Source organism: Panthera onca, chromosome B2 (genome assembly GCF_046562875.1).
Source record: "Panthera onca isolate mPanOnc1 chromosome B2, mPanOnc1 haplotype 2, whole genome shotgun sequence".
Lineage (NCBI taxonomy): Eukaryota > Metazoa > Chordata > Mammalia > Carnivora > Felidae > Panthera > Panthera onca.
In genome coordinates, this window is record NC_138343.1 from 98,033,562 (window position 1) to 98,046,486 (window position 12,925).

At 39.4% G+C, this 12,925-nt stretch overlaps 1 protein-coding gene across 6 annotated transcripts in view; it reads left to right on the top strand.

Annotated features, from left to right (window-relative positions):
• Positions 1–12,925, top strand: part of LOC132667472 (uncharacterized) — a 177,155-nt gene that overhangs the window by 34,877 nt on the left and 129,353 nt on the right. For all 6 annotated transcript variants that reach the window (XM_060616336.3, XM_060616334.3, XM_081795770.1 and 3 more), the window contains 3 exons: positions 269–421; positions 2,385–2,486; positions 6,717–6,878. In XM_060616336.3, the coding sequence (XP_060472319.3) occupies positions 269–421; positions 2,385–2,486; positions 6,717–6,878 (417 nt within the window). The remainder of the gene's footprint in view (positions 1–268; positions 422–2,384; positions 2,487–6,716; positions 6,879–12,925) is intronic.

Consider the following 12,925-nt stretch of genomic DNA (forward strand, 5'->3'; position numbering starts at 1 on the left):
TATTTGGGTACTGTTTATTCTGGTTCTCTAATTCCTTAGAGCAGAGTCAGCAAATGACAGCTGCAGGCCACCACCTGTTTTGTTTTCTTTTTTAATAAAGTTTTATTGGAATTCATCCATGCCCATTAGTTTACATATTACTATGACTGCTTTTATACCACAAATGCAGACTTGAGTATTTGCAACAGAGACCATATATATGGTCTGCAAAGACTAAAATATTTACTATCTGACCCTTTAAGAGAAACTTTGCCTTAATCCTGTTTAGGTTTCCCAAAAATTTCAAAGCATCTTTATGGAGCAACAGAGAATGCAAACATTTCCAGACTATGATGCGAAGATAGCTACTATGGAGAATTTGGGTTTGGCAGGACCTGGTATGGCCTTGAAAAAGAAAGCTAACTGGATTTCCTTTATAAAGGTAAGGAGACCTGTAGTGATAGTCACCTGTCAGTGATGTCAGCATGGTCATAAAGTATCCTACAAGCAGGCCAAGCAACCTGGTAGCACCAGGTCTGTCGGGTCCCTATTTTCCCCTCGCCTCAGTGCCCTAAGCAAACTGTCCCGTAGGACCAACGGTAGGTACACCAATCTCCCCCAGCTCCTTCCTGCCTTGGGTCCATGTTGAAGTTAGCCATGTTGACCTGCCTTCTCTGAAAAGCCCCCATGATCCTGTACTCTGTATTGAGTCAGAACTCTCTTGTTGTTAGTGGTCTTGGCTACTTGGCTAGAACAAAGAATAACGTTCAAAGGTATAAGTGAGCTGTGTAAATCCAGCTTTTTAGTCAAAAACTATTCATTGAGTATATACTATGTTTGAGGCATGACCCTTGGTGCTGGAGATACACAATTTACAAACAATACAGAAGCAGATTAAACAAGATGATTTTGGGTAGTGGTAAGTATAGTGGATTCTCATTGTTTGGGGTTACTATGTTCTATAAAGTTGCCACAAACACTGAATTAACAAATACAGAACCATTGTTCATAGGGAAAATACAAAGTTTATTCATCAACTGATCAATACATAACCTTGATTTATGTGTGTTTCTGTTTTTTTTGTTTTTTTTTTTAATTTTTTTTTTCAACTTTTTTTTTTTATTTATTTTTGGGACAGAGAGAGACAGAGCATGAACGGGGGAGGGGCAGAGAGAGAGGGAGACACAGAATCGGAAACAGGCTCCAGGCTCCGAGCCATCAGCCCAGAGCCTGACGCGGGGCTCGAACTCACGGACCGCGAGATCGTGACCTGGCTGAAGTCGGACGCTTAACCGACTGCGCCACCCAGGCGCCCCTGTGTGTTTCTGTTTAAAGACTAATATATGTTTTTGATTCATTAACATTGAATTCGTGGCCAATAGCACTATAACTCATGCCTGAAAAAAACTTATCAAACATATGTATATCTTCTATAACATATATCACAGCCTTCCTGTACTTAGGAACACTAGGAATACTTCAGCACTATACCTAGGGGCCATTTTAAGCAGTGACATCATCAGTAAAAAACATGAAAATGTAGAAATAAAAAGAACTTGTTTACAGTATGAGAACTGAAACAAGAAGGCAGAATGTCACCTTGTTTGACCTCATCTGGGAATGTGGGGTTGGATGACTCAAATTTTTCACCATCCTTTGCATGTCCATGAATAACCTGGATAGATCTACTACTATTTGTTTGGGTTTTAAAAATAAATTTTAGTGAGTAGAAAGTTTTCAAATACAAAATCCATGAATAATGAGGATCAACTAATTGTGAAAGAAAGAAAAGTCTTGTATGGTAAGATGGAAGGTGGGAAAGGAGAGAAATCTCCTGGGGCTTGAGCAAATAGGTGGTTGGTGTGGGAACAGCCAGACTTTCTGTTTTAGATTGTTACATTTGCCTTCCAACTATAGATATCAAGGAGATAGTTGGATATAATAGACTGGAGCTTAGAGCTAGATATAAATTTGAGAGTTATGAGTATGTTGATGTATTTACAGCTATGGGTCTAGTTTTTGAAATATACCCTATTAATGCAGAAGGTAAATTTTTACTTGTGGAGTATTTGTGGGTACACTTTTCTTCCCCCATAAATCAAGTGTGGTGCCCAACACTGATGGATTTAGGGTCCCTCCTGCTCATGGATGGTCCTGTGTTGTCCCGGTTGAAGCTAGTAATGTATCTCATAGGCCAGGCACCAACAGGAATTGCTGCTGCCATCTCCCTCCATGGATCTGTGAACCCATGCAGACCCTTTCCAAGATGTCCCATGATCTTGGCAAACTTTCTAGCACCAAGATTAGATCCCATTTCAGAAGGCCCTTGAATCTCTTTGCTTGCAACTTTTTTTAAGAACCATTCTGTTATGTTGTAACTTTGTATGAACATGTTTGTCCCTTAGATTAAGCCAAAATGTGATCCTTGGCAAAAGAAGATGTTGACCAAACTAAAAGAACGGAAAAGAATTGATGCATTAATGCAACTCCAAGCAAAGTTTTTGAAGGTAAGAAAATAACCATGTTCCCTTGTAGATAAAATTCTTGCTAAAATCATTCTCAGAAAATTAAATTTTCTTTTCCTTTTAAAGAAATATTAGCCATGGATTTTCTATGAAAGCTTTATTTGGAACGTTCTAATCTAATTGCAAAAGTTTTATAGCCCTGTTAGTTTTCAGTAGAAAGTAACAATTGTCAAAAGAGCTGCATTTCAGTCCAGCTTCAGCACTAATGCTCTGTGTGACATTGGTCTAATCACAAAACGTCCTTGAGTTTGTTTCCTCATCTGTGAAACAGAAATACTAGATGAAGTTATCTTATTTTTATTGTGGCAAAAATCACACAGCATAAAATTTGTCATAGTAATCATGTTACGTGCATGTAGTTGTGTTCAGTATATTCACATTATTGTGAAACAGATCTCCAGAACTTTTTCACCTGGCAAACAGAAACTCTGTACCTATTAAACAACAATTCCCTATTTCCTCCTCCCCACAACCCCTAGCAACCACCATTCTATTTTCTGTTTCTAAATTTGACTACCTTTAGATACCTCTTATAAGTGGGACTCATATAGTATTTGTCTTTTTTGTAACTGGCTTATTCCACTTAGGGTAATGTCCTCAAGATTCATCCATGTGGTAGCATGTGGCCAGATTTCCTCTCCCTTTTGTTTTTCACAAACATTTTATCAGCTTTATTCACAATAGCCAAAATCTAGAAACAACCCAGATGTCTTTCAGAGGGTAAATGAGCTAGTTGTGGTACATCTGTACCATAGAATAGCAGTCAGCTGTAAAAAAGAACAAACTAATGATATACCCAAGAACCTGGATGAATCTCCAGAGAACTATGTGACTGAAAAAAAGTCAATCGCATAAAGATGGTATAAGTCCATTTCTACAATACTCTTGAAATGACAAAGTATAGAAATGGAGAATGGATTTGTGGATTGTAGGGGCTAAGGAGAGGCTGGTGAGGAAGGGAAAGAAGTGTGGTTATAAAAGAGCAACATAAGGGATTCTTGTGGTGATGCATTTGCTCTATAACTTGACTGTATCAAGGTCAATATCCAGGTTGTGATATACTGTACCATGGTTTTGCAAGATGTTAACATTGGCGGAAATGGAGTGAAGAGTACATGGGATCTCTTTATATTATTTCCCCCTCTTTTCTTTGATTGTAGTAAAATAGACATAAAATTTACTATTTTACCTAGTTTTGTTTGTCTCAAGTTTTTACTTAAATTCTAGTTAGTTAACATATAGTGTAATATTGGTTTCAGGAGTAGAATTTAGTGATTGATCATTTACATAGAATACCCAGTGCTCATCCCAACAAGCGCCCTCCTTAATGCCAAACACCCATTTAGCCCATCCCCCCACCCAACACCCCTCCATCAACCCTAACCACCTCCCTTCCATCACCTTACATTTGTTCTCCACTGTTAAGAGTCTCTTATGGTTTGCCTCCCTCTCTTTCTTTTTCCCTTCCCCTATGTTCATCTGTTTTGTTTCTTAAATTTCACATAAGAGTGAAATCATATGGTATTTGTCTTTCTCTGACTGATTTATTTTCCTTAACACAAGAAACTCTAGCTCCAGCCACATCATTGCAAATGGCAAGATTTCATTCTCTTTGATGGCTGGGTAATATTCCATTACACACACACACACACACACACACACACACACACACACACACATATATATATACATACTTTATTCATTTTGAGAGAGAGACTTCATGATGAGCAAGGAAGGGTCAGAGAGAGAGGGAGAGAGAGAATCCCAAGCAGGCCCTGCACTGTTAGCACAGAGCCTGATTTGGGGCTTGATCCCACGAACTGTGAGACCATGACCTGAACTGAAACCAAGAGTGGGATACTTAGCCAGCTGAGCTACCCAGGTGCCCTGTTTTAACTATTTTTAAGTGTACAGTTTAGTGGTATTAAGTACATCCATAATGTTGGATAATCATCACCACCGTCCACCTCCAGGACTTTTCATCTAGCAAACTGAAACTGTAGACCCATTAAACAATAACTCCTCATTCTTCCCTCTCCCTATTCCCTGGAAACTACCATTCTAATTTCTGTCTCTATGCGTTTGACCACTCTAGGTACCATGTATTAGTGAAATAATACAGTATTTGTCTTTTTATGACTGACTTATTTTACCCATCCACATTCATCTGTGTTGTAGGATACATTAGAATTTCCTTCCTTTTTAAGGCTGAATAATATTCTCTTGTGTGTATCTACCATGTTTTAAAAAATCTATTTGTTGATGGACATCTGGGTTGCTTCCACCTCATGGCTATTATGAATAATGCTGCTATGAACATGGATGTGTAAATATCTTTCTGAGATCCTGCTTTCTATTCTTTTGGATATAAACCCAGTAGTGGAATTGATGGATCATAAGGTAATTCTGTTTTTAATTTTTATTTTCCATAGAAATAGCAGCATTTTACAATACTACCAACAGTGCACAAGAGTTCCGATTGCTCCACATCCACATCAGCACATGTTATTTTCTTCCTTCCTTCCTTCCTTCCTTCCTTCCTTCCTTCCTTCCTTGTTCTTTCTTCCTTCACCTCCTCCTCCCCTTCAATGCCCCATCTGTCTCCCCCTCCCCCTCCTTCTCCTCCTCCTCCTCCCTCTCCTCCCCAACTACCTTCTCTCCCCCTTCTTCTTCTCCTTCTTCCTGTCTTTCTTGATATTAGCCATCCTAATGGATGTGAGGTGATATCTCATTTTGGCTTTGCTTTGTATTTCTCTGATGATTAGTGATTTTGAGAATCTTTTCATATGCTTATTGGCCATTTGTATATCATATTTGGGAAAATGTCTGTTGAAGTCCTTTGCCTATTTTTAAATTGGGTTATTCTATTTGTTGTTGTTGAGTTGTAGGAGTTCTTCATATAGTCTGGATATTAAACTCTTACCAGATATGTAATTTGGAAATACATTCCCTCATTCCCTAGGTGACTTTCATTCTGTTAATTGTATCCTTTGTTGCACAAAAATTTAAAGTTTTATGTAGTCACATTTGTCTATGTTGCTTTTTTCTTGCCTGTGCTTTTGGTGTCATATCCAAGAAATCATTGCCAAATTCAATGTTATGAAGGTTTTTCCCTGTTTTTGTCTAAGAGTTTTATAGTTTTAGGTCTTATGTTTAGATTTTTAATCTATTTTGGGTTAATTTTTTTGTGTCTGGTATAAGATAAAGGTTTAACTTCATTGCTTTGCATGTGGATATCCAGTCCTAAAACAATTTGTTGAAGAGACTGTCCCTTCTCTGTTGAATGACATTGACATCTTTTGATCATCTGACCACATACTCGAGGGTTTATTTCTAGATTTTCTATTCTATTCTGTTGGTCTATATGTCCAATTTATTCCCGTACCACACCATTTTGATTACTGTAGCTTTGTAATATGGTCTGAAATCAGAAAGTGTGAGTCCTCCAGTTTTGTTCTTCTTTTTCAAAATTATGTTGGCGATTTGGAGTCCCTTGAGATTTTGTATAAATTTTAAGATGAATTTTTCTACTTATGCAAAATACGCCATTGGGATTTTGATTAGAGATTGGATTAAATGATATTTGAAGTTCCTTGTGATATTAAAATGATTGAAATTCCATAATACTTGTATCACTGCAGTAGGAGTTCAGCGTTGGGACTATTATTTGATTCTTTACTTCCGGAAAAGAAGGAACATTTATTCAGTACCTACTACATGCGAGGCGTTCTTGAAGCAATCTGGGGAGATACATCCTAGTGTTCTTGTTAGGACAGAACAAGAACAGGATTCCAGCAGAGATGCAAGCCCAAGTCTGCGTCCTTACAAAGCCTGTGCTTCCCTCACACTACCCAGCCTCCTCTTCCTCCATCTCCTGGCAGCTTCCTAATAGCAAACAGGGTTTGTACCCAAAATGATGGGTGTTCATCTTTTCACTGGTCCCACAACACCTCTAGGGGAGCAACCTGCTATTGTGTTTAGAGGGTTGTCACACAATTTTAAATGAGCTCCTATGTGTGTTTGAATACTTACAATGTTAAATGGATGGACATATGTAAGGGAATCGTGATGTTTGAGTATGATTTTATTTGTTAACTGAATAAAGCCCCACTTGGGACTGCTTTCCTATTCGTGTGTACATGACCACATTCTTGCTGAAAAGAAGGGAATAACGCTTTCCCAACCATTCATTTTCCCCTTGTACTCCTTGAGATTTCCAGCCCTGAGCGAGTTATGCAAGTGCTCCAAGACCACGCGGCGAAGACAGTCATGCTGGCTCCATCTCATCCAGCTTTCGTGGCTTCCCAGAGTTTGCATCAGTGCAACTATGACAGTATCTGGGAGGACATTTATAACAACATCAACCTGTACCAGGTACAACAGGAAGAAATAACCAATGTGCCTTTCTGTTCTACGTACCACCTGTGTGTACACCTTAGAAATTTACTTTGGTAGTTTTGCAGAGACCCTCCCCCTAAAAGCTTTACTACCCAGCCAGGCTTGTTTTTATTTTATATACATATATATATGTATATACATATATATACACATATATATATATATATATATATATATATATATACACACACACACACACACACACACATATATATGTATATACATATATATACACATTTATATATATACATACACACACACACACACACACACATATATATATATATATATATATATATATATATATATATATATAATTAGCATTTAATGCACTTAAATGCTAATTAAAAATAGGCATATAAAGAAGTGTAATACAAGATGTTGCTGCCGGGACCTATACATACAAATGCAAAGCTTCACACTTCAGTGCTTAACGGACAAAGCCACCCAGGGGCCCCCACTCCTTAGTGCTAAACACCAAATGAGTTGGACAGTTGTTAAATATTGTGTGTGTTTTAGAGGCAAAGTGGTGCCCCCAGTGTTGGTTCTTTTGGGAAAAAGCCTCTGGAAAAAGGAGGAAATTGAGCCTGGACTTGACGGAATTGTGGGGCTCGGGGCAGTGGTGCTGGAGAGGGAAGCACATTCGGGAGGGAAGCATGAACAACAATGCAGAGTAGATACTGTGCGTGGAGTGTTCAAGTCCAGTTTGGCTGCATGAAAGATTCATGTGGAAATAAATATAGGGAAGAGAGGTGTTTTTAAGAGGAGGGGAGAGAGTAGGTTTTGAATGCCTCTAAATTTCCGACCAAGGAATTTGTACTTTTCCTGTAAGGGAAGTGATATATACATAGCTATATTTTGTAGGAAGGTTAATTTAGTAGCAGGTGTTAGTTGGATGGGAAGAGGGAGAGATTGGAGGCAGGGAAGCCAGCCAGATAGCTACTACATAAGAAGGGCCTGGGGCTTGGCAATGAAAATCAGTTTCTACACAAAGCTATTGGATATTTGTCTTCACGGTGGTACTATATCACTTTTGAATAATCTGCTATTATTTCTCTGTTGCTCTAAAGGAAGAGTTTTGTTTCCTTTGCTTATTTAAGATGGGAAGACTCAATATGTTCATTGTCTGAGAGGAATGAGCAGTGGAGAGGAAGGGATGGAAGATATGAATGGTTAAATCTGAGAAAAGGACCCTGGGAAAAGAGGAGGGAATGGAATGAAGAAACCAGTCCAAGGAGTAATTTTGAGAAAGGGAGAATGGCATCACTTCCCTTGAGGTGAATGAGGTATATAGAATTGTCACGTGCCAAGAGATAAGGTGTGGTAGCTTGTAAATGGCCCTGGCTGTCTCCAGGAGAGAGAGAAGAGGGAGAGGATGTCTGCATTAGTGAGGTGGGAGGTGAAAGTGACAGGTGAGGAGGTATATCACTGCTGGGAACACCACAGGGCCACCAGTGAGAAAAGAATATAAGGATGACCATGTAGCTAGTGGGTTCAGTTGAAGTAAGAGGGCCTGAATTTGTCTGGGGCCCAATCTGCATAATAATCCTATTATTTTCACCCCTAAAGATTAATTGTAGAGTGACTAAAAATTATACATAAAGTCGAAGGTATGGAGAAGTTTAGTAGAATGCTAGAGAGAGCACTGTCATGGTCCATCATCTCAGACTGGGTATGGGAGAAAGCGAAACTTGAAATGAGTTACAGATTAGCTGGAAGCAAACCTGTAAGTGCATGTATGTATACACACACACACACACACACACACACACACACACACACACCCCACAACTTCTATGCACTTTTCAATCTGTTTAGGTAAGGATCTAGAGAACCTAATAAAAAATGATTTGGTCACACAGATCAGGAACAGATACAGCATATCATGGCATGGATCTCCCTGGCCTCTGAATTCTCTGATAGGGCATGACTACCAACGACACTCCTCAGCTAGCAACCTGCAAAAATTGAGAAAATAGCCACATTTTTCCTATTCCATTGCCATTTCATACTGAGGTATATGTCACCTTGCAGGAAGACCTTATACTAACAAGGGGACATTTAAAAACATCTGGCTCTTTTGTTTCTTGAACCAAGCTTGAAGGAAAGGAGGTAGGGAGTAGGAAAGAAGGGAGGGGGCGAAGGCAAAGTCAGCCCAGGTATCTCAGAATAAGACCCCTGCTCCTAGGATCCTGGACAGTCTACCTCTTGATGCTGATATAATCCTCCATTACCTGAAATTCTGGTATTAATATTTGAGGGCCATTAGCACTAATATGCTTTTCTCCTTGACTGAGAGAATAGGGGCAATTAAATTCCTGGGGGCCAGATGAGGGTGAAATATGAGTAAGGTGAATATGAGTAAGGAAGTGGTGAGAGGCAAAGGAAGAGGGAGTCGGAGGCAAAGAGCTTCATGTTTGAATTCATGGAGAATGGTCCAGGGTCTGGCTGGACCAGCAGGCCAGAGTTGTAGCAATGCCTATGGGTATTTAGGGGACAAAGGAACTTACCAGGGGAAAGCAGAAGGTGCATGGTGACAGCAGGAGATGCTGGCTCAAGTAAATGTTGAAAGGCAGAAAACACTAAGAGGTGCCCAGCCACCCAGTGGAGAGAACTAACACTTCTGCCATTCTCTCTTACTGCTTTCCTCCATTTGCAGATGAGGTAGAAAGTCAAGCAGGGTATGATGAAATGCAGTCTGCTTTCACCAAAATCTGTTGTGAATGCAATTGCCTAGTGTTAAATAGGAGGGAAAAAAAAAGAAAAGGAAGAAAACCACTTCCTCTGGCTATTGACTGACTTGTAAATGTTGTTCTTGGAATTAGCCAAAGGGAGAAAAATGTGAGCACCTCTTTTCAAGTTGATTTATGGTAAATAGACCCTAAAGAGACTTAGAATACCTATAGATTTTAGAGGTGGATCATGAGGGGAGCCATATAACACACATGGATTAACCTGCATGTTAGTGTCATGCAAGTTTCTCAGGCATTCATTCATTCATTCATTCATTCAATGATTATTACATGGATGCTGCCTTTGTGCCAGGAATTGTGCTGCTCAGGGAATGAAACATGCAATAAACAAGTGAACGAAAAAGTAAATCTACGCCTCTAACTTGTGGGTTCCATGAAGAAAACCACAGGAAAAGGGGGCAGTAGGGTAGAAAGGAGCACTCTCGGAATGATCAGCCAAGCTCTTTCACAGTTGGGGACATCTGAGCTGAAATCTGATGAATTAGAATGAGTCAGCCATACTGGAGAAGAGTTTTCCAAGTAGAGAATGGAAAATAGCACAGTGTCTGAGAAAGGAAATTCTGAGGCAACAATCAACAGTTTTCTACTTTTCCTTCACAGTTTCCTGTGGGTGTTATTTTGTGACTTCCTTGGGTATATCTGCTCTGGTCAAGAGTCACTTTATACAGTATCAGGGGACCAATAGTAGTGTGATGCCATTCTGAATGTTGAATGCTAGTCGGATGAGATTAGGATTAAGTGGAAGGTGGCAGCTGGGAGGAGTCATAGGAATGTGGCTATGAATTTTAAAGCTCTGTTACTATTTTGCAAGCATGTAGCAGTCAAGTATGAATTTTAACATCTATATGCTGGTCAGCATTCTGATTCTGAAGTTGGCAAGTGATAATAGCCCATGAAAAATGACTTTCTTAAGCGCCTTCTGCATGAAGGAAAGCAAACCTGGTAGGACTGTCCATTTTAACAGCTCTGAAGGAATATAAGCACTAATTATGTATAGCACAACTTCAGAACAATTTCTGATCAATTTTCTGTGAACACCAGAAGCCTTTCCTTAGGGATTTTTTTTTAAAGAAAATAAATGTTTTATTTTAGAGTAGTTTTAGATTTACAGAAAAGTTAAAAAGATAGTGTAAAGAGTTCCCAGGAATCCCTGTCCAGTTTCTCCTATTATTTAAAAAAAAATTTTTTTAATGTTTATTTATTTTTGAGAGAGACAGTGAGCCAGAGTGCAAGCTGGGGAGGGACAGAGAGAGAGGGAGACACAGAATCCAAAGCAGGCTCCAGGCCCTGAGCTGTCAGCACAGAACCCGATGTGGGGCTCAAACCCATGAGCTGTGAGATCATGACCTGAGCCGAAGTCGGACACTCAACTGACTGAGCCACCCAGGTGCCCCTGGTTTCTCCTATTATTAACATTGATCTTATATTACTTTGTCACACCTAAGGAACCAGCATTGGTACATTACTGGCATCTAAACTAGACTATATTTGGAATTCACTAGTTTTTCCATGAATGTCTTCTTTGTGCTCCCGGGTACCACATTATCTTTAAGTGTCCTGTTTGCCAGTCTCCACAGGTCTGTGTCCATTTCTCGGTCTTTCCTTGTTTACCATGACCTTGACAGTCTTTAGGAGTACTGGCCAGGCAACCTGTAGAATGTTCCCTAATTTGAATTTGTCTGATGTTTTTCTCATGGTTATACTGGGGTTATAAGTTTGGAGGATGAGCACCTCAGAGGTGAAGTGCCTTTCTCATCACATCATATCTGAAGCAGATGCTATCAACCTGATTTATCACTGGGGATGTTACTCTTGATCATGTGGTTAGGCTAATGATGTTTGACAGGGTTTTCCACTGTAAAGTTACCATTTTTCTCCTTAAGAAGTTGTTAGAAATTAATTTTAAACTACAGAAATAATAAATAAATGTCTCCTCCTAGTAAAAAGTGGAAACATCACTGAAAAGTTAATGCTTTAACTTTAGCTAATGGGAACTCGAATACTGGGTCCCCATTCTACTTCCTCAGAGGTTAACATGGTTATTGGCTTCAAGCCTTTTTTTTTCAACTTTTTTTTTTTTTTTTTTTTTTTTATTATTTTTGGGACAGAGAGAGACAGAGCATGAACGGGGGAGGGGCAGAGAGAGAGGGAGACACAGAATCGGAAGCAGGCTCCAGGCTCCGAGCCATCAGCCCAGAGCCTGACGCGGGGCTCGAACTCACGGACCGCGAGATCGTGACCTGGCTGAAGTCGGACGCTTAACCGACTGCGCCACCCAGGCGCCCCTGGCTTCAAGCCTTTTTAATGCATTTACATTTAAACGCATGTTCTCATTAAAATATAAATATATATATATATATAGCATAATTTTGTGTTTTAGTTTTGTATATAAATAATCTATCATTGGGGGGCCTGGGTGACTCAGTTGGTTAAGTGTCCAACTCATGATTTCTGCTCAGGTCATGATCTCAAGGTTTGTGAAATCGAGCCCTGTGTCCAACTCTGCGCTGACAGCATGGAGCCTGCTTAGGATTCTCCCTCTCTCTCTCTCTCTCTCTCTCTCTCTCTCTGCCCCTCCCTCACTTGCTCTCTCTCTTTCAAAATAGAAATAAACTTAAAAAAATTATTTACATGATCTGTCATACTCCATGGATCTTTGTGCAACTTGCTCTTTTTTGCCCAATAATATGTCTTAGAGATCTGTCTCTGTTGTTCTTTTTAATGGCTGCACTATATTTTATTATATACCACAGATCACACAGACACCTCCCTGTGGATAAGTGTTGCCATTTTTTATTCCATTAGAAACCATTCCTACTGAATTTTCTTGTACATGCCTCCTTGTGCGCGTGTGTGTTTCTTTAGAGTAGATATTTAGAAGTGGATTTCCTGGGTCACAGAATGTGCACATTCAAAATTTCCTGCTAAAGTGGTATATCGTTTTTCTCCCAACCGGTAACTTATGAGAGAACCTGCTTTCCCACATCCATTTTAACACGGAATGTGTTTGTCTGAACATTGATAATATTTGTAATGTTTCTATCACAGTTTGAATTGGCCTTTTATTTACTATCAGCATGGAAGGCTGGCCACTCTTTTCTTTATACACAATTCTATTTCCAAATTCACTTAAAGATCTGGGTTTGGGGGATAAAGAAAAAAATACCAAATCTTCTTATAATTGTTCATTGAAGGTAATTTATAACTAGAAAGAGGTAATTCTGGTCCAAATGGACTGCATTTTTTGATAGTCTTTTGAAAAAACTTAAA